Genomic DNA, 26961 nt, shown 5'->3' with positions numbered 1-26961 from the left:
CAAATGGGAAACATAGATGAAAAGATGTGAGAGGAGTTTAAGATACAAACTGAACAGGAGAAACAAAGGGGCTTCCCTGGTAGCTCCGCTGGTAAAGAATCTGCCTGCGATTCAGGAGACCCCGGATCGATTCTTGGTTTTGTAGGATTCCCTGGAGAAGGGATAGGATACCCACTCCAATATTCTTGGGCTTCCCTGGTGGAATCCGCCTGCAATGGTGACACCTGGGTTCGATCCCTGGGTTGGAAAGATCCCCTGAAGTATTCTTGCCTGGAGAATCCCCATGGACACAGGAGCCTGGTGGGCTGCAGTCCATGGGGCTGCAAAGAGTCGGACACAACTGGCAACTAAGCACAGCACGGCACATGAGAAACAAGAGTATTTATGTTATAAAAAATCATGTTAATAATGGATTGTGGATGGGGGACGGGTGGGAAGGAGATTCAAGAAGGAGGGGACATAGTTATACTTCTGTTTGATTACCACTGTGGTGTGGCAGAAACCAGCATTACATTGGAAAACAGTTATCCTCCAATTAAAAACAAATGCAAGGAAATCATGGATTATAACACTGAATTTTAAAATAGCACGAGTTCACAGTGAAACACAAAAATATTTTTAATTATATGTTAGGGGTAGGGATTGTCTTTTCCACAGCACAAAGCTGGCAATACCACAGATATAATTGACACACATCAGGGATCAATAAAGGGTGGTAAAATTTTTACAGAAAGAGCACCATAGAATACAATATTGATACACCCTCAAAATACCACTAATCAAATTGCTCATTACACACACAAAAGCCTGTCTTTTCAAGAACAGATCTTATAAGCCTCTGCATAACAGTGTTCAATGCTGAAATAATCATAGTGGGGACAGGTAAAGTGGACACTCTTAGCCTCCAAACAGGCTGCACTCGGAAGCACACAGCATGCACTAGATGGTGTTCTTGGCAAAAAGGGTTCACCGGAATTTAATCATGAGGCAATGATCAGAGAGCTGCAAAATGGAGACCTTTCAGTAGACAACTGACCTGTCCTCTGCAAAGAAGTCAATGTCACGACCGTCAAAGACAACTACAAGAAGGTGAGGAGATGTTTGAGGTTCCGAAGGACTAAAGAGATAAAGCAACACGATCTTTTTAGTCCTTTGGGACCTAAAACTTCTCTTCTCCTTTTTGTTGTCTTTTTGGTGCAAACATCGACCGTTTGAAGAAAGACAGGCCAGTTGTCTAGTTCAAAGGTCTCAATTCTGCAGTTATCTGATATCTACCTCAGTATTAAACACAGGATAAACACTTTCAGCAAGAACAATGCGCAGTAAATGCTGTCTGCTTTGAGCACAGTCCATCTGGTGGCAAAGAATGACCGGGTTGATATGTTGTCTTCTTCCAACTGTTCCCATGCTGGTGTGTGGAGGACGACTATTTAGAGGAGCAGCATTAAGGTCTTTCCAAACTGTGTGTCCATCAAAGCACTGATCACCTTACTGAGGATTACATTCGGAGGCTGATGACTGGGATTACTCGCATCAATTCTGTCCCTTGGAGTGTGGACAGTGGTTGTTGGTTGGGATGTTCATTCTCAGGAAAGGATCCCTCCAGTGTTGCTGAGGTTGAAATCGAGTTGCTGTTGTAGATTCTTTTTCATCAAATGGAAAAGGTAATTTTATAGTGTGGTTTCTCAAATCGACAATATTTTTTCTTAGTACCTAAAGTAATTGATATCTGTGAAAGAGAGAGAGAGAAGAAACGTGAGTCTTCGTTAGGCCCTGCTGAGCCTGAAGGGATGGCCACATGGTGACTGGGGCCAGGGGCAGACAGAGCTCCTGTTGACAGGACGAGCTGAAGGGAGAGCCACAGGCTGGCTGGAGAGGAAAGTGAGATCCATGATTGAGAAGGAATACCTCCTTAAACTTTCATCTAGCCTGTGGTGCAGCATCTAAGGAACCCTGTCCTCACCCCACCTGTGCTTGGTGATAGCTCAGCTCAGAGCTGCTTCAGAGTCTTAACTGGATCCCCACCACTCAATCCTCAACAGTCATTGGACTCTTGAATCCCCTTCATCTGTATGCTTTCCCACACGTTCAGGGATGGACGTGCTGAGCATCCCTCATACACAGTTAGAAACAGACAGCTATGGAGCAGAGGATCCTCAATTGAGAAAGACACCCTCTTCTACCTCTTCATCCCTGCCTTCTCAGGAGAAGCAGGGTCCTGGAGAGTCCTGGATGTGAGCACCAATAGGGACCTCAAATGCATCCAAGTCCACTTCCATAATTTACAGAGGAGGAGCTATGTTTTCAAGGGTCTAAGGACTATCCAAAACCACATGACTTGTTACTGACAGCCCAAGCCACAGGCCCTTCCTATATATTTGCGGGAAGGGAGAGGAGGAGAGGAAAGCTCTAATCTGGAGGAGTCAACAGTTAATAGAGGCTGTTTGGTCATCCTCCTGAACAGGAATAAGGCGTTCCAGGGAAATCCTGCTCCAAAGAGACTGAGGGATGAATGGAAAGAGGGGAAACTCAAAATAAAATTTGCAAAAAGAGAGCAGGGAGTGTAACTTTGTGTCAAGCCATTTGCATCCCATGGACACCAAAATGTTATGAAGGTTATTTCATGCTGAATCTGCCTTAAACATTTCTAGGAATATTGTTGACATCTAAACAAATAAAACTCTGAAGTGAAAGAGCATTCAGTTTAGTTACACTAAAATCTCATCACCTTTTTCTCAAACTCTTCTCAAAGTAAGATTCTCTACTAGTATTTTAAACTACTGTATAGAAAAAAATCCACAAGAACATTTACTTCTGCTTTCTAGACACAGTCTTTGACTGTGTGGATCACAACAAACTATGGAAAATTTTTAAAGAGATGCAAATACCAGACCACCTTACCTGCCTCATGAAAAACCTGTATGCAGATCAAGAAGCAGCATTAGAACTGGACATGGAACACGGACTGGTTCCAAATTGAGAAAGGAGTATGTCAAGGCTTTATATTGTCACCTTGATTCTTTAACGTTTATCCACAGTACATGATGTGAAATGCTGGGCTGGATGAAGCACAGCTGGAATCAAGATTGCCAAGAGAAACATCAATAATCTGAGATATGTAGATGACACCACCCTTATAGCAGAAAGTGAAGAGGAACTAATGAGCCTCTTGATGAAAGTGAAGGAAGATGGAAAAGGGTGGCTTAAAACTAGGCATTCAAAAGAATGAAGATCACGGCATCCGGTCCCATCACTTCATGGGAAACAGATGGGGAAACAGTGGCTGACTTTATTTTTCTGGGCTCCAAAATCACTGCAGATGGTGACAGCAGCCATGAAATTAAAAGACGCTTACTCCTTGGAAGAAAAGTTATGATAAACTGAGACAGCATATTAAAAAGCAGAGACGTGACTTGCCAACAAAGGCCCATCTAGTCAGTTATGGCTTTTCCAGTAGTCATGTATGGATGTGAGAGCTGGACCATAAAGAAAGCTGAGTGCCAAGAATTGATGCTTTTGGACTGTGGGATTAGAGAAGACTCTTGAGTCCCTTGGGATGCAAGGAGATCCAACCAGTCCATCCGAAAGGAAATCAGTCTTGAATTTTCATTGGAAGGACTGATGCTGAAGCTGAAACTCCAATACTTTGGCCACCTGATGTGAAGAACTGACTCCTTAGAAAAGACCCTGATGCTGGGAAAGATTGAGGGCAGGAGGAGAAGGGGACAAAAGAGGATGAGATGGTTGGATGGCATCACCGACTTGATGGACATGAATGAGACCAAGCTCTGGGAGTTGCTGATGAACAGAGAAGCCCGGCGTGCTGCAGTCCATGGGGTCGCAAAGATTTGGACACAACCAAGCAACTGAACTGAACTGATAGAAGGGTATGTAAAAGGACAAATATAGCAGGATAAGGCCTAACATTCATTATGGAGTTTTGGCATAAAGACTATATTCGATGAAAAAAAATGTGTTGCATCTGCTGTCCTGAGCCAGTTAGTAGGCTGTGAACATGTTTAGTGAATAGCTAACTGTTTGGGTGAACTCCGGGAGTTGGTGATGGACAGGGAGGCCTGGCGTGCTGTGATTCATGGGGTCGCAGAGAGTCGGACACGACTGAGCGACTGAACTGAACTGCAAGTTGAATTTTAACAGTAGAAAAGGAAATACTGAATTTTATTCTTGTGGCAAGGGGAGGGTCGATTTTATACGTTGGGGTCTATGTAATTTTGTTTGTTTGTTTTATTGTATCTTGTACTATGAAAATTGTGAGACACTGAATCCAGAGTGATTATGTATCTAACTTAGCTATCTACGTCTCTTTTTTCTTCTCTTTCCTCTTCGCCAGGCTGTACAAAATATTTCTGTTGAGAGAAGAATGCAAATTCCCTTACTTGTTGATATTCAGCTTTTTTAGGAAGCAGCCACTCATAGGCCATGCCATATTGGTTACTTATATCCTATCAGATCCACAGTCTTTCTAATCTTTGATGCATATTAGCAGAGCTTTGAAAGATACTGATATCCAAACCTCATCCCCAGAACTTTAAAATCAGAATTTCCTTGGATTGGGATAAGGCATCCATGTCACCTCAAAACTCAACCCGTGTTCATTATACAGTAGCACAATTTAGAACTACTCACCAGGCCTGCACTATTTCACATCTCTCTTTTTATTTTCTCCTTCTAGTCCAATATGGACTTCTCTCCACTGGCCCCAAAGATCTTTTGGTCTTTCTGTTACTCTCCTATGAATAATTGGCCTTCTCAATTGGATGGTCTGAAGCAATGATTATCTTGTATTCTTGTGTATCTCCCTGGGTCTTCATAAATGTGGCCCAAAGTTAATTCAGTCCAATGCTGTCCTACATGCCCTGGCCTCAGATTTCAACTCAGTTCATTTTTCTGGGCTTTTACTAATATGGGGAAGGAATAATGTGAGTAAAACTGGAGAGGTCTGAGTGCCTGTCCATCTCATGCTCTCTGTATTTTGAAATCCTGGCTTCTGTATCTCCTTTTCCCCAATGTCCCTTTAGGGAGCCATTTACTGTCCTCCACCTAATGCCAGCTCCAGGGAGTTCCTGGAAGCCCCCTGCACATTAGCAAAGTTCTGCCTATCAGAGGCTGAGGGGAATCATGACTCAGGCCAGTCCAGACTCCCACCTATGGCCCAGGTTCTTATTTTATTTTCGTCATCAAGGCTTTTTCCTTCAGTCTGGGATTTCTTATTCGGGTGGATAAGCTGAGGGGTAAGGGCTGTCCTAGGTTCATTTCTCCAGAAGCCAACTCACGTGCGAGTGATTCCTTAAGACGTGATCCTGAAAGAAAGAGGCAGTGGACTTGGAGGCAGGGGCAGGGAAAGTAAGGGGAAGAAGCCAAGAATGTGTGAGACTTAAGGCCAATGTTTTCAGTGGCCTAAATGCTGCTATTCTGGTGAGGAGGACCATGGATCTGGGCTTCCTGTGGCTAATAGGAAAGGTCAGAGGGCATAGGAGGACGGTAGCAGTGGGAAAACATAGTGGTCAGAGTCTAACCAGGAGACTGAGACGGAGGGCACTGCAGGGTGGCCGCCCCCACGGAAAAGAGAGGAAAGACCACGCAGAGGCAGTGTCAGCTGCTGAGTGAGCACATGAGGAAGAGAAACGTTAGTGGGGGATTCAGCCACAGCAGACAAAGAGCACAAGGAAGGAGCGCACGGGGTTACCTCCAGACCCTAAGCCTGAAGGCCAGGGAATCTGCACGCTAGTCTCCACTTGCCAAACAGCAGTTTTCTTCTGGTCATCTTCTGTTTCAGGACACTTAAGTCTTTAATCTTGTTACAGACTGTGGAGCCCTCACCTTCCAGCTTGGGAGGGTTCTTCACTCTGATGGAAGCATCCAGCTCTGAAGATAAAACCACAGACAACAGGATCCATTGTTATTCATGATTTACAAAGACTCACTCCTTCACCCAAGAAGGACATCAGGTACAGAAAGTGTCCAGGAACAAGAAAGGCCATCTGAAAGCCCATGGGTAGGTGAAGACAATGGAGATACTTTTATATTTTCTTTTTGGCTGATCTTCCTTATACTTCCCAGTATTGTTAAGTGTGCCACAGGGCAAACATGTTTCCAAATGCCATAAATGAGCAAGAAAAATAAAATGGATGACAACAAAAAATTCCTAGGTAGAAAAGACAAAGGCAAGAAACTCCTACCGGATGCAGTTTGTACTGTTGGGAGGGAAGAGATGAAGCAAAGTCAAACCTGAAGGAAAACCTCATGAGAGAAAAGAAATGGGGAAGTCTAAATAGGAAAACTTTTAAATGTGCATCAATATGCACTTCATATATATGTAAACAGGCTACTTATGATATTTATACATAATTTAAATAAGGCATAGACGATATGATAAAATTGGAAGAAACCTCACAAGTGACTGTGTTTGTGATGGAATAAAAGAATGAAGGATTTGAGCTATTGAATGGATCGTTCTATTGGCTTCCTGATGAGTTGAATTTGGACAAGAAAATAGAAAAATAAGAAGAATGAGAAGAAGCTCGTTTGGTGACAGGAACTAGGAGATAAGGGGTGGGGGCCGGGGGGAGTCACAGTGTGACGGGGTGTGAACGTAAAGGGCATTAAAACTACCCTTTGCTGCAAAATCTGCTGTGAGGCCTGGATTTACGTTCAGGTCTCCATGGAAGGTGAGCAGGAAACAGAGTGATTGAGCCAGTGGAGTTCAGTCTTGGCTGAGAATGTGGGAGGCCAAGCACAAGAAAAGGAGAGACAAGAGGGAAGAGAAGACAATAAACACAAGACCTGGTGGCTCTTGTCCCGCTCCGCATCCCTGCCCTCCCTGAGCACTTTCCATGAGACTCTCCACGCTGCCACAGGGGCTCCTTCTCATCTCAGCGCCACCTGAGGACCTGGGTCTCTCCTCATTCCTCAGATGAGGCCACGGCCTGAGGGAAGAGCGCCAGGCAGCGTCAGGCTCCAGTGGAGGATGTGGAGAGCAAAGGAGGGAAGGCTGAACACGTCCCAGGTGAAATGGATGTGAGGGTCTGAAAGCTCTTTTAAGGAAATTTGAGCAGAGGTGGACTCGGAGGACGTGAAAACTAGGAGACGGACATGGAGATGAGTGGAGAGAATGAATTAAACGGAGGGTCATAAAAGAGCCTGACGGGTGCACTTCAAGAATGAGGGTAGCGCGTTCTTTTAAAATGAGGGGAAACTGAGGAAGGGAAACTGGATGTGAAAAGCAAACATGGGACTGAGGTGCAGGGCCAGTGTTGACACTCCTATGGAATGTTGCTGATACCCGCTAACTGAGAGCACCCAACGGGAGTAAATTGCCTTGATGACAGACGGTGAAAGGAGAGGAAAATACTGGCCAAGCTACTCTCTGAGGAAGCAGGGGAAGATGGGGTCCAGAGAAAGTGGAGACTGTAGAGGTTATGCTGCCGTAGAGGAAACAACCATTGTGCGATCATTTGGTAAGTGTTAAAGCACCAGAAAGACACAATCCTTAGATATTATATATTCATAGTGGGGATCAAACAAATTTTAGCGAATCAGAGGCCCTGGACATTATATTGTTTAAGATTCCCACCAATATGCAAAGGAGATAGAATTTCTCAAGAGTTTGGATGAGGCACGAGAGAGGCAAATACCTACGAAGATAAATAACTCGGCTCAGGTAAATAGGCAGGAATTTGCAGAACCAGGGCCTGAGGCTGAGCTGTCCTCAGTCCCAGGCTCTTGATCACCTCACTCTGTCAGAGTGTCACAGGTTTCAACTGGGCTGACCGCGGGCGTGGGAAAGGCACTCTGCCTCCTCCACCCACAGCTTTGTGATGACCAGCACATGGACCGGAGCTTTCTAATCCCCTTTTCTTTCTTACCTAGAAAGAGTGGTCCTTGGTTTCCAGAGTCAGGGTTGGAGGTAAAGCCCCAGTTGGTGGAGGAAAGACCCAGCATGGCTTTGCTGTCACCACAGTCGAAATGCTGGTCCAGCTGGCACTGCAGACAATCGGTCACATGGGTGCTTTTCTGAAGCTGTGCCTGTGAAGTTGGCACCTCTGACCCTGGGAAACTCACAGGTCCCTGGTGACAGTCCTCCCAGGTGTCACCTGAAAGTAAAGAGGGCTCAGTGGGACTAATGGAAGCTTTTTCTTGCTAAGCTCTCCCAGATACCCATTTCTGCTGTCCTAGCCCAAGAGTGAAACCAACCGATAACCCAGACAGCAAAGGCAGAGATCATTGTGAAGATGTCATATTTATGGCTGTGACTGGGGCGCTGAGAAGGCAGGTGTTGGGCTCTAATTTCTTGAAATGAGAGATCACCCACTTGAGTCTAGAGGGTTTGGGTGACAAAGGAGGTCAAGCCTCTTATTCTGTTCTTAGCCTTAGTCTTGTAGCCTAGAGAGAAGGTTCTCGACAAGCTTCTAGGCATGGGGGAGAAAGAGTTGTTGATATCTACCCACAGGAATAAAAGAACAGGGAGAGGCATTTGGCCTGAAGGCTTCAGGTACCACTAGAATTTGAGCTGAGAAAATACAGTACATTCCAGACCCTTCTGAACTTCCTTGCTTGAAATTTTGTCTACCCTTCCGCTCACCCGTACATATGAATATAGAATAAAATCTATCCCCACGTGGGGCAGAGTGGGGATGGATGGCATAGCAGCTAGAACGAGTGGAGGAGAGGGCTGAGACCTTGTTGGAAACACCTTTGTGTCTCTTTAGAGAGATAATATATGTACACTCCTTCAATACGCGTCCCTCCACTGGTGTCTGGACAGTGCTCCTAATGAAATCTGCTCATATGTCTCCTGTGAAATGAGTACATATCCTCGGAACGTGGGCTAACCAAAGACATGAAGTACCCTCCTCTGGTCCAGGCCAGGCTCATGTGAGGTCACAGCCGCCAGGGCCTGCTCTCCTCTCACCTCCCTCTTGTGCAACCGCACCCTCACAAGGTTTGTTTCTTTAACTGTCTCTCATGTGTCTGTCATCTCCTTGTCTTCCAGAGAGCATCTGTGTCTGACTCTCATCAAAGATTCATCCAACCTCCTTCTAACTGCTTTCTCTGATTCAGTCCTCTCCACACTCTCAAAGGTCACCTGTCTTATCACCCCCAATCCTGTTTCATCACATGCTCCTCAGTTTATGGAAATTCATCCTCCCTTCCCTGCTACACAAATCTGCCTCCTCACTCGCCTTTCCAGTGCTCCTGTCTCTAGTCCCTCTTTCTTCTGCATGTCACTTCCCACAGCTCCCTCTGCAAATCCTCCTAGGACTCAGGCTGGCCCCTTTCTGACCCCAGCCCTGTACCAGGAGCCTCTGTGAGCTTCCAGGGCTTTTGCCAAAAGCACTTCTCTCAGTCTGGTGTACCCTTCATATTTCCACCAAGCGAAGTTCATTAATCATTAATCATCCTATTTTAGGACACTTAATCAGATTTGATGATAATTCACATTGGGCTGAAGGGAAAATCCCTGTACAATATTTGGTGGTTGAAAGAACTCTCAAAACTATGTATCCCCTTATTCTCCAATGTTATTTTGAATCAATGTCTAGGATTGTTTTTAATTATCATTGTGTAATTTCATCATCTAATTTTATTTGTCTTTTCTTGAGAATGGGTTTTATTAAACCAATGCTTTGAATATTCTTTCCAGTGACAGAATATAAAACAACCAAACATTGTATCATACATCAACAATACTGCCCAATATTGTTAGTGTGGGGAGAAGCCTCCAATGGAAGATCAAGTTGTAATTTAAAAATCAAGTGTTTGGTTTCTGCAGGGTTTCTCCTTGTACAGAGAGGATGGGGTAGACCTGACTACCTGTACCCACATGGCTGCATAACAGCTATCCACACTGTCCTCAGGTTATCATGAGAATCAGGACACAGGATGGACCCCTGTAGAGTTTAGATATTCTATTCATTCATCTTAATCCATCTGTGGGGATTTGGCCTTTCCTGGCCCATTGTGAACAATGGACTCCCATGACTGGGCCAAATCACACACTCAAACCATCTCAGAAACATATCTGAGACACATGGCTGAGCCTCACTCATCCTCTTCACAGGAACCCACACCCGGCTGTCAGTATTTCTGAGAAAGAGCTCCACAGCTTTAATGGCTTCAGCACAGCCAAATTCAAGGTCTACCTGGACCTGTCGTGATAGCAGGTGACCTGAGGGCAGGAGATGGGGAGAGGCGTGAACACTCACCCTGGCTGATTCTCCAGAGAGAGCCCCTGGCTGGAGGAGCCGCTGGCTCTGCTCCCGGGACAGAGTGCACAGAGGCATCTGGAGCTGGCAGATCTGAGTGAGGGACACAGGGGTGGTCCGCAGCCCTCTGGCAACTTTCTGCTGAAGATTAAGATAGTTGCAAAACATGTGGTTCAGGGCAAAGAGGAAAAGGTGGGCACCGTCTTCTCTCAGTCACTGATGCTCCAACTGGTGAGAGGAGACGCCACAGCCTGAGCCAGGGAGTCAGGCCCTGGAGAGGCCAGTGTCCCACCTGCCAGTGACCAAGAGTCTGGGGCAAGTGAAAGGACCGGCTGAGCCTCAGTGCCCTGGGCTCCACTGTGAGACACCTCACTACCTGAGAGGGCGTCTGGAGGGCTGAAGGGCTTACAGTGCACTTGGAGCTCGCCTAGGAAACAGCACGGCACACAAACAGGTGTTCCCTTCCAGGTTTGTGAGCTACTGTGATCCTGAGGAAGTCTTTGCTTCTCTGATCCTCAGGGAAGAATGGGAAATAAGAAAGAAACTGCTTCCACTGTGAAAAGTCAGCAGCTGACAGACAGACAACATTTATATGCCCAATATCATTTTAAAAGAAGTTAGATACAGTCTGATACATAATGGAATTTCTTCTGGTTTATCAAGATGATCTTATGAATCAAATTCCTAACAATAAAATCCTTCTGCTAAAGAAAAACTCAAGAAAAAATAGCCCAAGAAGGATTTCATACTAGGTTTTAATCTCCACACGCTATGAACTGCTACCCAAGGGGACCTGGCTCATAAATTAGGTCCACACCACTATGAGATACACAGGTTATCGATAGTTTCCATGAGATTATACCACTGAGATTGCATAAAACATTGAAACTATAACCCACACATGGAAGACTCCTTGTTGCTGCACAAAGGATGAGACACAAGGGTGTTTCTAGACGATGGAAAAACAGAGACTGCTATTTGGCTTCATGGAAATTACAGGGCATAGGCATTTTATGTTCAGGATCTAGTATCTAAATGCTTCAGAGGGAGGTAGGCAGCCCACGGGCAAGAGTCCGGAGCTGGGGAACAATATAATATGCATTACAAATATGGAGCAGATTGCAATCATGAATGCAACGCCAGAGAGCTTGCCAGAAACTACTCAAGAAATAAAATTGGCAACAAAATTTCACGAATATAAGGATTCTTCTCTTGATAAAAAGAGCTCTGTTACACAAATTCCTGCAGGTGAGACAGTGGTCGCTGAGATTCTGCCCTTTTCCCTCCCCTGTCCCTCTCTGGTCTGATTTGATACCACAAGCCTGTGCTGATGAGATGAGTTCAGGTGACAGAGGGCAGCCAGGAGCAAGAAGAATGCAAAGGCTCGTGATGCCTTCTAAAAATTAAAACTGAGAACATAGTTCTAATCAACCTGAGCCTAGGTCCTGTCTGGGAGTACTCACCGTTTACATTGAGAGTCAAGAAAACTTCTCTACTCTCTGTTGGGAAGGAGGCACTTCTGTAAGGATGACAGGAGCCTGCCAGATGATGGCCAGTAGAAGCAGCCAGATAACATTCATCCAGTGAGTCCGGCTGGACTTCATTCTCTTCTCCCACCAGCTGCTCCACGCTGAGATTTGTGGGGTTGGGAGGGCAGATGGTTAAACAAGAGGGATTAGTCAACCTGGAGCCATAGCTGGTTTTGATGGGAGGGGTAAGGGACAAGTTGCAAAAAACAAATGGGGAGTCCCCTTAAAGGGATGTATAAAAATACCCCCCAGCCACAACCCAATCTGGGGCCTGAAGGCACTTGCAAAGGGAAAGGGAGAGCGAGTGAGGGAGAGTGAGCATCAGATGCTCTGAGCACAGAGAAGAAATGAGTTCGAGAGGAAGGAGATGGGCCACCCCAGGACACATAGTCATGTCACACACGTCCTCAGAACATCAGGGTAATTTCAAATACAGCATACATTTTTTTTTTTTGAAATTTACATGTTTCATCCAAATGAATACCAACTCTGGCAGCATAATGGACTCCTAGACATCTTGTGTCTGCTAGATCAAGTTTTCTAATACTGCGATGTGACCTGAGTTTTTTTCCTAGTTAATTTCCTTGCCATGAAATACCTGCCAAGGTTGTAACCCAGAGTGACAGAGGCAGATAAGTACTGCATGCTGGTTTTAATAAAAAGCAGAAAACAGAGGAGTACAAGAAATCCTGTGGCTGATCAGTAGCCCTGCTTCAACTGACTGCAAGTTACTATAACTGAGAGAGACTCATAAAGGGTGAAAACAGACAGCCTTGGTACAGGGACAATTTGTGGTTGTCTGAATGGAAGAAACAGGCATGTTCAGCACTTTCCGATTCCCCTGCATGTGAGATGACCAGAGGTCACCACTGATGTCAGACCCATGTTTCTCCATACTTACCTAGAAGAGATGATGTCTTGATCTTCCTCGTCCTCAAGATCAGCAAGATTTTCTATGGATAAATTCAGACAAGTCAAACACTTAGCAGATCTCACTGTGTAAATTAATAATCCAGGGTCCAATACTGCCACGGGGACAACAATATTGGCAGTGAGATGATAGGCTATTTAAGAAGGATATTCCAGAAGCCTCAAGTTGGGTCTCTCAGATTCTCCTTGGTTTGCTTTCCTGAGCCATCGGGCAAGATCTCCCTGCCCTGGTAGATCCTCACCACAGTATTCTCTTCCAAGTCTGAGTAAAAAGGTAAAGATTCATCTTCCCCACAGAGTCTGGGGAATAGCCCAACTGCATTCTAGCAGAATACTGTAATACTCAGGCTTTTCTCACCATATGCTGACTGCTTTATCAGAATGATGAGTGGAATGAACAAAACCTCGAATCACATGAATCCTAGTTGTTCCACGGAAACTTCAGTCATTCATCGGGTGGGAAAATGCCAGGGTTCTGCTTTGCTTCATGGAAACATACAAGCAAGGTGATGGGAGGGGTATTTGCATCCTGGTGTCCAAATGATTGGTTTGCGAAGAAAGCAGTTTAGACGAGATAAACACTGGGGATGACAGCAGTGACACCAGGGAAGCAACAAATAATTAAGGCTGTTAGCACCCCTAGAAAGGCACAGAAATTCCAGGGACACTTTGGGTATGAAAATGGGAGCAATGCAGGCAAGAAGAGATATTTCATGGGAATCAGGAAAAAATACAGTCATCTCTGGACACCTGCACTCAAACAAGTGAGTGAGTGTGTCACAGCAGCCTTGCGTCCATGATCGAACTTGGGGCCTGGCCCACAGGCTTCACCTGAATGAAGAAGACAGCACAGCTCCCAGACTCACCTGAGGTCTGTACTTAAAACTCTACCACAGAGTCTGATTCAAATCACCGTCTACAGAGCTTCCAACAGGGAGGACAAATCTCAGCACCCCAGAGGCGAGGAGTACAGAGCGTACAGAGTCTACCTGGGCGTCCAGGTGGAGTTCCATCACAAGAAAATACTCACTGGTTACATCCCGGTCATAAGAAACATCCATGCCCTCAAGTGAGAAGACAGCAGCGCTCCTGTAAGGCCAGAAGGAGTCTGAGAGGCTAGGAAGAACCGAGTAAGTCAGAGCGTATTCATGCAGAGAGTCCTGTGGGACACTGTTCTCTCTCAGCTGTGGCAGCTGTCTGCTGAACCTGGTGGGGGAGGGAGGGCAGACGATTAAGACAAGATGATGAGAAACTGTGCAGTCCTATCTGGTTCTGATGGAATGTTTGCGTGGTGAAGCACACCGAGGGTCCGATCCATTAGAGAGAAAATCCTTGTGTGTGAGACACAGCGAGGCTGACAGGGCAGAAGAAAGGAAGAACAGCAGGTGCTCAGTGCTCCGGCCAAATAACAGGCTGATGAACAATCTGAATTCCCTCTGATGGTGCAGTCCCGCCTCACACACAGGGACACAGAACAGTGGCTTTCACACTTCGATTCACATTGCATTGACACTACTGTGACACACATGCCAGCACGCTAACACAAACAGAAAGCAGATACGCATCTCACTCTAAAACCACCCCTGCGGTAAAAATTGATGCAAAAAACCACTCTGACTTAGGTCACCTGGGTCAACTGACTTGGGTTTTAAACTTGACAAGTAAATAAGAAATGGGAAACAATAGAAGTACCACAATGAAAGCAGAGAACGCTATGAGAAAGGATAATAGTGGTGGGCAAAACTGACGGAACAGTATATTCAGCACTTCCTGTTTTTCCCTGGATCAGAGGTCTGCAGAGGTCATCACTGTGCAAAGAGCCCACAGATATTCAGAATTACCTCGGGGCAACCACCTCTGGTCCTTTCAGGTCATTGAGATCATTCCGGTTTTCTGTAAATAAATTAACAGGAGAGTTATATCAGACAAATTCCCTTCACAAATGCCCAAACATGTACCTATCTTCACATGTGGTAACAGGCTATTGAGAAAGAAATAATCCAGGAGGCTCTAGAAATAGCCTCATAAGGCGGCACTGGGTTTCCTTCTTGAGCTATTGGACAAATTTCCTTGATATGATATGTCATTCGCAGAGTATCCTGGTCCTGAGTCTGTGCAAATAGCTAAATGCATCCTTTTACTCACAGTTCCTGGGGAAAACTAAGCTACATCCTCAGCCTGCTATAATACTCAGGCTTTTTTCATCTGAAATGCTGTTGACTAATGGGATAAGTGATTACACACTGAGATTAAATGGGAGTGGAATCCACACACCATCAAGTCAAATGAAACTCAAAGCTGAAAACAGTGGCCATTCATCAGGTTGGGAAGTTCCAGGGCCTGCCTTACCTCAGAGAATCATACCAAAAGATGACGGTGTGGCTTATTTCTGGTTTCAGAAGACTTCGAACAAGGTAAGTCAAAGGAAAAGAGAGAGAGACTATGGGTTGACAGAAGTGAACCAAAGTAGTGGCGTCTCCAAAGACATAAACAAGACTGCCAAAAGCCTTGGACAGGTATAGGAACTCAGGGACATTACCCGGAAATGAAAATTCAAGCATTTCATGTGAGATGAGAGGTCCATTCAAAGTTAGGAAGCCTGAAAGGGACCTCCTGTGCCACAACTGCTGAGGGACACTCGTGAGTCTGGCAGGACCGCCTTGGGTAGAGTGGTTCCCCACAGGGACAACTGTGACTGGGAACTGAGCAAAGTTCGTTCACAGAATGTCTCATTGTAAATGCAGTTAGAGTCTGGTTCAAACCAGGCTTCAGTATGGAAGCACAGGGTCTCTCAAAGGGGGTTAATTCTCCCAGAGTAGACTAACAGATATATTGAAGACTACCTGGGAGACCAGTTGGAATTTCATCCTCTTCAGCATGAGAGCAACCACAGGCTCTGTCCACGGCAGACGCCACATTCTCTTCATCAAATGCAAATTTTCCATCACTGTAAGGCTGGTTGCAGGCAGAACCTTCCTGGAGAGTTGAAGGTACTGAAACACATTCATCTTGGGGTTGCTGGAACACCACCTTCTTTTCATCATCTTGCAAGTTCACGCTGTGTCAGATGGAGAAGGGATGACAGAAGATTAAGAGGATTTCACCCCAAGCCATCTGACTGGTTTTGCTGACAGGCATTGAGAGAGGTCACAGAAAGCAAAAGGGCAGGCCCCTTAAGGAGGGAAGTAACTCCTCCTGATGTGGAGTGGAGGGTGGCTGACATGGGGTGGGAGACAGACAGCAGGTTCTCTGGGCACTGGGCACACAACCAGCAGTTGAAGAAGGAGACGCAATTTTCCCTACACGCTAACGTCATGGTCCCCAGCACACACAGAGGACTGGGACAGTGGTTCAGACTTTTCTGCACACACTGTGTTGACTGGATAGCCTGTGTCCAAGTGAACACAGCTTTTAAGAAGTTAAAGATTTGTTTGACTTTGGACTCTATTTCATTTAATTTTAAAATTTTGATTTGCACAAATATGACTTCAAAATCAGTTTTTCAGAGTTGGAGAAAAAAGTGTTGCTGACTAGATATCCTGCTTTCAAGAAGTATTTTTTCAATATTCTGTTGTAATATGAATATTGTTCTATTTTCTTCCCTTGAAATCCAATATTTACCAACATGCTGATGCCAAACCAGTGCAAGACCCATAGGATCTCACCCTACTTTAACCACTCAGGGGAAAACACATGAATATGGGAACGCCCAGGTTTAGTTATTTCACCTGGGTCAACTCACTGGACATTACTCAACTTGAAGGATTAGAAAATGGAAATGCACAAACTTGTGAAGCATAAATAGACAACACTGTTAAAGAGATAATTGCTGTTGAATGAAAGGATGAAAGAGTTCCATAGAGTACTTTCTCTTTTTCTCTGGATCTGAGGTCTCCTGCTGTCACCACTGACATTCACAGCCCACAGATCTTCAAATTACCTGGGAAATGTGAGCTCTTGTCCACGCACTTGCCTGTGATAATTTTCATTGTCTGGTAGGAAATTCAGAGACAGAAGGTCATAATAAGCAAATCAGACCTCGCATATATGTACTCAGTAAATACATGTACAACAAGGACATTAAAATTCTCATTGGAAGAACATAATTGTTCAGCAAGGATATTCTAGGACACTTAAGTCTGATGAGAATGAGACTGGACTGCTTCCAGACCCATCGAGGAAATTTGCTGCTTGATGTGATATCTCTCCCAACATCCTTTGTTCTGAATCTGTATAAGCAGTAAAAATGTATTTTCCACAGAGATGCTAGAAAATGAGCTGTTATGTTCTAGAATTATTTCTATAGTACTGCTTAATCCCATCAGATTACGTGGTTGTTGATGGTTTAGAGGAATTTATACTTGAGACTAGAGTGATGGGTGAATTGTGAAAGGGTTAGCCGCTCAGTAGTGTCTGTCTCCTTGTGACCATATGGACTACAGCCCACCAGGCTCCTCTGTCCATGGAATTCTCCACACAAGAATACTAGAGTGTGTGCCATTCTCTTCTCCAGAGGATCTTCATGATTCAGGGATAGAACCTGGGTCTCCTGCATTGCGGGCAGATTCTTTACCATCTGAGCCACCAGGGAAGCCCAGTGAATTGTATTAACCTTCAAATCAAAAAGAATCTTTGGTGCCACACAGAAACCGTGGCCATTCAAGGCTGGAGGAACTGCCAGAGCCCAGCCTTGCTTCATGGAAACATCCAAGCAAGGCAATGGTTCAAGTATATCTGTCTTGGTGTTCAGATGGCATCTTAGCTAAGACCTGCCAACATCGAGAAAAGGGGGACTGGGGCTGAGAGCAGTCAAAAAAACCTGGAAATCAGCTCTCCTTATAAAGAGGCAAGTCTGTCATCATTTCTGGAGAGGCCAACAACATTTACAAAAATCAGATCATTGCAGCTAACAACATGCTGGCTCCACACTAGTTCTGACAGACACCTCCTGTGGATTTGCAGCTGAGGTGGGTGAGAGTTGTCACAAGTGATTTGGGTCGAATGCCTGATACTGGGGTCAGGGTGACAGAGACAAGCCTGGAGCCAAAAAAAGAATGAAAGCTCCCTGACCCACCTGATGTCTGTGTTCCATAACAGACCCTTGTCCCTGGTTTCAACAAAGATGTGTCTATGCAACCTGTCCTCAGAGATGACCTTCCTTGGTCTACAGAGCATGTGAGGACAAATAATACGGGGGTTACCTGAGAAACTGGTTGGCATTTCATCTTCTTGAGCATAAGAGCAACCACAGGCTCCATCCGGACCAAGGTCTACTTCCAGTTCATTAAATTTAAGTTTGTCATTACTGTAAGGCTGGTGGCTGTCAGAACTTCCTTGGAGAATTGAAGGCATCAAAACACATTCATCCTTGCATTCTTCAGGCACGTCCTTCTTTTCAACCTCCTGCAGCTCCACGCTGTGCCAGATGGGAAAGGAATGACAGAAAATTAAGTGAAGAAGATCTGACTGCAAGCCATTCTGGTTGGTTTTGACAGGAGGCATGGGGCGTGGTCACAGAGGGTAAAAGAGCAGGCCCCTTAAAGAGAGAAGGAACTATCCTCTCTTATATGAAGTGGAGTGTGTCTGTCTGGGGATGGGAGAGGGGGAGAAGCAGGTACCCTACACACCGGCCACAAACCTCTGATGAGGAAGGAGACTCAACCATCCCAGGAGGGTCCTTTCAGGAACAGGAAGCACAAAGGAACTTCCACAACAAGTGCTTCCACTGGGTCCTAAGTCATGCTGAATTGAAGGCAAAGTAGGCAAGTGAATAAGGGCTTCCCCAGTGGCTCAGTGGTAAAGAATCTGCCTGCCCATGCAGGACATGCGGCTTCGTCCATGGGCCAGGAAGATCCCTTGGAGAAGGAAATGGCAACCCACTCCAGGATTCTTGATGGGAAAATGCCATGGACAGAGGAGCCTGGTATACTCCAGTCCATGGGGGTCACAAAGATTCAGTGATGATGACTGAGCAACTGAGCATGCGCAGTGAAGTGAATACAGATATTAAAGCTTTATAAACTCTCTGAGATCCTCTACCTTCTCTTTAGTAATTGAAAGGCCTCCAAGGCCTCTTTCACTTACTATTGTCACAGACAACCAATTTTTGGAGGGACAGTTGTCCTGGGGTTTAATTTTTCTAGTTGCTTCTCTACTCATCCCTTTGCTAGTTACCTTCCTTCCAAGTATCCAAAACAACTGTGTAGAAATAGATATTTATCTCACTTGGACTTACTTTAGAAGAGAACAGAGGCTCTCTTTGTGTATAGGAAATCCTAAGGGTGTGCATTCACCTTGGGTCATACATACAAGTAGCCAGAGAGACAACAGACAATCAAGTTACAGGGTCATTTCCCTGTGGGTTGAGTGAAGTAAATTAATACCATGTGCAGTTGTGCTTATACTTACATCTGGCATGTCACTCTCTTGAGTTACTTAGTGTTCTTTTGTGACCCTGTCCATATTTTCCCTAGACATTACCAGCTCCTGATAGACAGCCTGAAAACCACAATCACAGAAAACTAATCAATCTAATCACATGGACCACAGCCTTGTCTAACTCAATGAAACTATGAACCATGCTGTGTCGGGTCCTGGTGGAGAGTTGTGACAAAATGTGTTCCACTGGAGAAGGGAATGGCAGACCACTTCAGTATTCTTGCCTTGAGAACCCCATGAACAATATGCAAAGGCAAAAAGATAGGACACTGAAAGATGAACTCCCCAGGTGGGTAGGTGCCCAATATGCTCCTGGAGATCAGTGGAGAAATCACTCCAGAAAGTATGAAGAGATGAGCCAAATAAAAACAACACCCAGCTGTGGATGTGACTGATGATGGGAAGCAAGGTCCGATGCTGTAAAGAACAATACTGCATAGGAACCTGGAATGTTAGGTCCATGTTTCAGGACACATTGGAAGTGGTCAAACAGGAGATGGCAAGAGTGAACGTCAACATTTTAGGAATCAGAGACCTAAAATGGACTGGAATGGGTGAATTTAATTCAGATGATTATTATATCTACTACTGTGGGCAAGAATCCCTTAGAAGAAATGGAGTAGCCATCATAGTTAACAAAAGAGTCCGAAATGCAGTACTTGGATGCAAGCTCAAAAACGACAGAATGATCTCTGTTCATTTCCAAGGAAAATGATTCAATATCACAGTAATCCAAGTCTATGCCCCGGTCAATAATGTTCAAGAAGCTGAAGTAGAACAGTTCTATGAAGACCTACAAGACCTTCTAGAACTAAAACGCATAAAATATGTCCGTTTCATTATAGGGGACTGGAATGCAAAAGTAGGAAGTCAAGAAACATCTGGAATAACAGGCAAATTTGACCTTGGAGTACAGGGCAAAGGCTAACAGAGTTTTGCCAAGAGAACGCACTGGTCATAGCAACACCTTCTTCCAACAACTCAAGTGAAGACTCTACACATGGACATCACCAGATGGTCGACACCAAAGTCAGATCGATGACACTCTTTGCAGCCAGAATAGGAGAAGTTCTATATAGTCAGCAAAAAGAAGACCGGGAGCTGACTGTGGCTCAGATCATGATGCCCTTATTGCCAAATTCAGACTTAAATTGAAGCAAGTAGGGAAAACCACTAGACCATTCAGGTATGACCCAAATCATATCCCTTATGATTATACAGTGGAGGTGAGAAATCGTTTAAGGGACTAGATCTGATAGAGTGCCTGATGAACTATGGATGGAGGTTCGTGACATTGTACAGGAGACAAGGATCAATACTATCCCCAAGAAAAAGAAATGCAAAAGAAGCAAAATGGCTGTCTGAGGAGGTATTACAAATTGCTGTGAAAAGAAGAGAAGCGAAAAGCAAAGGAGAAAAGGAAAGATATACCCATTTGAATGCAGAGTTCCAAAGAATAGCGAGGAGAGATAAGAAAGCCTTCCTCAGCGATCAAAGCAAAGAAATAGAGGAAAACAATAGAATGGGAAAGACTGGAGATCTCTTCAAGAATATGAGAGATACCAAGGGAATATTTCATGCAAAGATGGGCTCGATAACGGACAGAAATGGTATGGACCTAACAGGAGCAGAAGATATTAAGAAGAGGTGGCAACAATACACAGAGGAAGTATACAAAAATGATTTTCACAATCCAGATAACCACGACTGTGTATTCACTCACCTAGAGCCAGACATCCTGGAATGTGAAGTCAACTGGGCCTTAGGAAGCATCACGACAAATAAAACTGGTGGAGGTGATGGGATTCCTGTTGAGCTATTTCAAATCCTAAAAGATAACGCTGTGAAAGTGCTGCACTCAATATGCCAGCAAATTTGGAAAACTCAGCAGTGGCCACAGGACTGGAAAAGGTCATTTTTCATTCCAATCCCAAAGAAAGGCAATGCCAGAGAATGCTCAAACTACTGCACAATTGCGCTCATCTCACACGCTAGTAAAGAAATGCTCAAAATTCTCCTAGCCAGGCTGCAACAATATGTGAACCGTGAACTTCCAGATGTGCAAGCTGGTATTAGAAAAGGCAAAGGAACCAGGGATCAAATTGCCAACATCCGCTGGATCATCAAAAACGCAAGAGAGTTCCAGAAAAACATCTCCTTATGCTTTACGGACTATGCCTGTGACTGTGTGCATCACCACAAACTGGAAAATTTTGAAAGAGATGGGAATACCAGACCACATGACCTGCCTCTTGAGAAATCAGTATGCAGGTCAGGAAGCAACAGTTAGAACTGGACATAAAGCAACAGACTATTTCCAAATAGGAAAAGGAGTATGTCAAGGCTGTATATCGTCACCCTGTTTATTTAACTTACATGCAGAGTACATCATGAGAAACGCTGGGCTGGATGAAGCACAAGCTGGAATCAAGATTGCCAAGAGAAATATCAATAACCTCGGATATGCAGATGACGCCACCCTTATGGCAGAAAGCAACGAAGAACTGAAGTACCTCTTGATGAACGTGAAAGAGGAGAGTGAAAAGGTTGGCTAAATCTCAACATTCAGAAAACTAAGACCATGGCATCTGGTCCCTTCGATTCATGGCAAATAGATTGGGAGACAGTGGAACCACTGGCAGACTTCTTTTCGGGAGCTCCAAAATCACTGCAGATGGTGATTGCAGCCATGAAATTAAAAGATGCTTACTCCTTGGAAGAAAAGTTATGACCAACCTAGACAGCATACTTTGCCAACAAAGGTCCATGTTGTCAAGGCTATGGTTTTTCCAGTAGTCATGTATGGATGTGGGAGTTGGACTATAAAGAGATCTGAATGCCAAAGAACTGATACTTTTGAACTGTGGTGTTGGAGAAGACCCTTGAGAGTCCCTTGGACTGCAAGGAGATCCAACCAGTCCATCCCAAAGGGAGTCAGTCCTGAATATTCACTGGAAGGACTGATGTTGAGGCTGAAACTCCAATACTTTGGCTATCTGATGCGAACATCTGACTCATTTGAAAAGACCCTGATGCTGTGAAAGATTGAAGGCTGGAGAAGGGGATGAGATGGTTGGATAGTATCACCGACTCAATGGACATGAGTTTGAGTAAACTGTGGGAGTTGGTGATGGACAGGGAGGCCTGGTGTGCTGCAGTCCACGGGGTCACAAACAGTCGGACATGACTGAGTGACTGAGCTGAATGGATAGTGAATTGTTACCTGGAGGTTAGTGTTTCTTGTGCTTGTTCATCGTCTTCATCTTCATAAATTTCTGCAAACAAAATAAAAAATATCCAGTCAGCCTCTAGTCACTTCTCCCACTGCAAACACAGGGACTCATAAGGTCACAGAGTCATAAATATCTATGTATGAGTTAATACTGTACGGAAGTTTTAATGTATTGTTTTAAACAACTGCCCAAGCATGGATTTCTGATCCAACAGGCGGTCTGTTTCTAAACTGGTAGGTCATCCTCAGGACACCTTCTGCTTGAAATTGGGCAAACATTTGAATTGTCTTTTCTTCCTTATATCTCCTCACATTGTCCACCTTCCACCTCCACTCCTGCAAATGTATCGTCCATCCTGCCCCAAATTCCGCCAAAGACACAGCCTCTATAAACCTTCTCAGGTCTCACAGGATGCCCTCCTTTCTCTAAGCAGAACAACCATGTCCCACATCCCTCCATCTGGGAACATCCTGGCTCTTCAAGGGGAATCTCTGGGAAAGTCTCTCCATGGAAAGTGAGCGCTCCAGTTTAAATCATTTTCCCAGCACCACATCCAACTCTATCAAGTACCTAACCAACACGACAAAGTGAACGGTTTTCTTTTTTCTGCAGTATATTTGTAAATATTCCCAAATTTAATCATTATAGCTACCATCAACAGATTATTCATCCATTTTCCAGATGAGAAAACAGTTACTAACATGAGAAAAATCAATCATTCTCACATAGTTAAACACACAGCACTCAGCCTGGAACCTGGGAACTTCCAAGTTTCATCTAGGGCTCTATTCACTCTCACAAGCGGCCTCCTGTCACCTCCTCCTTTCTGGGCTTTAATGCTGGCTGGATGTGGCCTCCTGCCCCAGTGGCCATGGTCCATCAGGGAGGAAGCAGACCATTGGGATACAGTGACCTCCACCCTGTGCATTTCTCCTCTGTCCTCTTAGACAATCCTGCTCCTACATAGACCCACATAGGACATGAAACAGGGAAGCTGATAAACATTCCTAGTGGAGGTGTTGATCTTATCTACTGGGGACCTAGGAGAGGATCAGTGCTATCAGGGCCTGTGGCCCCCTCACCTGGACTGAACTTGCAGGCAAGGCGCTCTGCCAGTCGGTATCCCTCAGACAGGCTCTCTCGGAAGCCCTTTCCCTGGTGGTTGTCCAGGTCATTGTGGGTGAGGAGGTCCTTGAGGCGCTGCTTGAGCAGGACAGAGTCATCTTTCCCATCCCGTAGTGTCTGCCGTAACTGGGTCAGCTCTCGTGCCTGACTTCGAATTAGGACAACACACGTCCTAGGTGGAAAAGAAGACACAATTGTAAAAGGCAAAGAGTTAGATGAAAGACAGGGATTTCTGTGAGAACATCCCCAAGGAGACCCCGAAACAGAATTCTGGCACATATCTGAAGACCGGCTCAGTCACTCAGTCGGGTCCGATTCTTGTGACCCAGTGGACTGCACCAGTCTCCTCTGCCCATCGGGTCATCTTGGCAAGCATACTGGAGTGGCTTGCCATTTCCTACTCCATATCTGATGACTGGCCTTTGTCAAAGAGAAAGAAGGTAAACAAAGGTTTCCTCTGTATCAGAAAGTACTCCTGTAAGATTCCGTGACATTCCATTCATCTTGTCTTTCTATGAAGATAACCTAATGTCTTCCCTGGTGGCTCAGCTGGTAAAGAACCTGACTGACAATTCAGAAAACACAAGAGATGCAGGTTTGATCCCTGAGTCGGGAACATTCCCTGGAAAAGGAAATGGCAACTCATTCCAGTATTCTTGCCTGGAAACTTCATGGACAGCGGAGCCTGGTGGGGTACAGTCCATGGGGTCATAAAGAGTCAGACACTATCGAGTTACACGCATGCATCAGTGGCTTCCTAAATCTGCATCATGAAGATGTCTCTTCGGGTCCTCACTCGGCCATGCCCATTTCAGTAAAAAATCCACAGAGTATTTTCTGTATTTCTGATGTGGCAACACAAAGTACTGTCCAGTGAATGACACAGCCAGTCATAGAGTTTGGACAAGCATAGCTGGTGTGAATTGGAAAGAACATAAGAATGACGGGGTCAAGAAAGCATTCCAGGATGTAGTCAGTCAGGAGGGGGGTGTGATTAAAGGCAAATAAGGTGCCAACGGCACAACACTGTGAATGAGCTAGTGCCACTGGTTCACTTGAACGCAGTGAATCTCATGATGTGATTCAAGTCATTCGTTTATTTAAAAGCAAGGTAAATCAATTCCTGAAGAATAACTGGAGTCCACAATTCACCAATTGGTGTTCTCCGCCTCTTTTATAATATTGTGCCCTGTGCCTGCTATGAACATTCCTGCCCTCCTTACCTCAGCCTTTCGTCCAGCGTTGGCTTCTCTGCCAGCTTCTCTGCTGGCCTCTGCACCTCAAACATCAGCTTCTCCCCCAGCACGGATTCAACGATGTCCTTACATGCTTCACACTCTGAGGAAAGAGACACACTGCCTCAGGGAACGCTGACCTTGCCGCTGTGGTCACTGCCTTCAAGGGAACAGGATGGGCCACCTCAGTGGTGGCTGTAACTCCTTCTCCATTCTCTGTGGAGAGATTTCCACATCTGATTCCCCAGCGACTGAACCGAGGGGATCCCCGTTTTAGAGCTGAGGAAAGAGAAGCTCCTAGGCACAGAACCTAACTAGACAAGATGAACTGCCATTTCTCAAAGTCAGAATGCACACCCCCTGAGACTGACCCTGAATCCTGGGCCACAAAACCAAGACCTGCAGCCTCTTAGATGAGACACTGAGCAGGGGCCAGGGTGGCGATTCCGGTGTGGTTGGGAAGGCTCCTAGGACTACAGGACTGCTGCTTCTCTCATGCTGGCATTTCAGTAACAAACAAGGGTCTCAAGGCATAAACCTCACCTGGACACGCTTTGTGAAATTGAATACATGAAACCATAAGGACCTGAAAGAGAGATGCCCAAACACTGAGAAAGCCTGTGTTATTAGGAACAGCAGAACTATGAACCAAGTGTATTGACACTGAGCCAGGCACGACCGTCAGGGCTTTGTCAGATTCACTCAGTATTCACTACAACTCAAACAACAGTTACTATTACAGCAACAGACAGACAGAGGAGGAAACAGAGGCACAGAAAGGTTCCCAACAGGCTTGTGAGCCCAGGAGACCTGGCCCAGAGTCCATGTCTGTCACACTGTGCTGTGGGGACCTCCACGCCAGGGTGCTGGTGAGACATTTCTTCTTCACCAGCCTCACAGTTTCTTTCTTAGAGTTTTGCTACTATCATAAGGAGCGGTGTAAATAAAACTTAGCTTCTCCTTTCCCCAAAGCTCATCCTTTCACTTTCTTAAATAGTAGGCTTTACTTCTTACTTGTCTCTGTGTCAGTCATTTTGTATTAACTCCCTCATTGCTTCATTGAAAATGACTGTAGGAAAGTGACACAGACACAAGTGGTCAAGATTCCTCTCATCCCCTTGTTATGCATGTACCCTGGTCATGACTTCTTTCCTTACTCCAGGCCCCTCTTACTGAACAGGCAAAAGTGATTCCAACTGCCAGGCTGCCTACGCGTGCAAAGGGCTCCTCACACTCTGCCTGGGTTTTTACTGGGGCTGGTTCTCTCTCCCACTTAGCATTATCCTCATGTTGGTCACACATCTTCTGGCACAGACTCAGGTTTCCCAGGACTACTGCTCAACCTGTATCACTGAAGTTTCACCAGCTCAAGTGGGGAGAGAGGGGAAAGTGAAGATTGTCTGATTTCACCAGAAACACCTTCATTATTGCCACAGAGTGTCAAATGGCTTTCTTGGACTCAGGAAGGAGAACCTGCTCACTCAGAAAGCACGGCTTCCTTCTCAGCAGGGAGCCTCTGTCTTGATGGCATCCCAGAGACCATGGTTTCAATGAGAAGCAGACTCATCCTTAAGCTCCTTTAAATCATATTCCCTGCTTCTCACAGTGTCAAACCACACGTTACCCCGGTGTAACTAGCACAGGGCTTTGCCAACGGAACCTCAGGGAACCTCAAACTGAGGGAGTTCATCAGTCCCAGAGGTTTAGCCCAGAGGCATGCAGGATCAGATACAGAACAGAAAAGATTCCAGTCAACACAGCTTAGTTTGCAACCGAGAGACACAGGAACTCCTGTGCCTGCACCAGGATTCACTGTCTGGAATTTTAACCAGCCTCACCCTACACATCACTGAAAACTTGGAAAAGCGCCTCCACTCCTTGTGCCTCAGTTTTCCCAGCCTCAGGAAACTGAAGGCAAAAGAGCCACTACTACCTTTCCTGGCTTGTTGTCAGAATGGAATTCAAAACGACAAAGGGAAAAGGAGTCCAATCCTGGAGACTTATAGTTTCTTAGAGGAAAGACAGTGATCATTCATTGCTTGGGTGACCATGACCCCAAAAACGTACCGTTTTTCTGCAGCTGGTTGGCCAGGGAGTAAGCAGTAGCTTCGGATATGAGGAGTTTCTCTTTGACGTCTCTGAAGTCCTGCTTGTACTTTGCCAGCTCCAACAAAAGCTCCTGGTTGAATTCCGTGAGGTTACGTTCTGCCCTCAGATCCGATAAAGAGGGAAGACATACTGCCAT

At 45.3% G+C, this 26961-nt stretch overlaps 2 protein-coding genes across 2 annotated transcripts in view; one reads left to right on the top strand and one right to left on the bottom strand.

Annotated features, from left to right (window-relative positions):
* The window catches only part of LOC129556737 (myomegalin-like), a 631881-nt gene that overhangs the window by 424746 nt on the left and 180174 nt on the right, over positions 1-26961 (top strand).
* On the bottom strand, positions 602-26961 carry LOC148778142 (NBPF family member NBPF4-like). The gene is made up of 12 exons (XM_088836014.1): positions 26784-26961; positions 24705-24819; positions 23439-23653; positions 22347-22398; positions 17887-18101; positions 16626-16677; positions 15529-15743; positions 10603-10653; positions 10227-10367; positions 7887-8114; positions 5708-5886; positions 602-1729 (listed from the first exon to the last, which is right to left on the bottom strand). The coding sequence occupies exons 1-11, from the start codon at positions 26959-26961 to the stop codon at positions 5717-5719; spliced, it is 1632 nt and encodes a 543-aa protein (XP_088692140.1). The 3' UTR covers positions 602-1729; positions 5708-5716.

Source organism: Moschus berezovskii, chromosome 4, assembly GCF_049115385.1.
Source record: "Moschus berezovskii isolate FMDL1 chromosome 4, NW_MosBer_1.0, whole genome shotgun sequence".
Classification (NCBI taxonomy): domain Eukaryota; kingdom Metazoa; phylum Chordata; class Mammalia; order Artiodactyla; family Moschidae; genus Moschus; species Moschus berezovskii.
The sequence above is the reverse complement of the archived record's forward strand: the minus strand, read 5'-3'. Positions and strand labels throughout refer to the sequence as shown.

Bases quoted from the DNA above. Each gene is read 5' to 3' on its own strand.
- LOC148778142 (XM_088836014.1), bottom strand. From the start codon at position 26,961: ATGGCAGTATGTCTTCCCTCTTTATCGGATCTGAGGGCAGAACGTAAC. The intron at 16,678-17,886 runs GTAACCCCCGTA...ATTTCCTACCAG, and splicing joins AATGCCAACCAGTTTCTCAG to ACAATGAAAATTATCACAGG. The intron at 15,744-16,625 runs GTAATTTGAAGA...CATCTGACACAG, and splicing joins CAAGAGCTCACATTTCCCAG to CGTGAACTTGCAAGATGATG.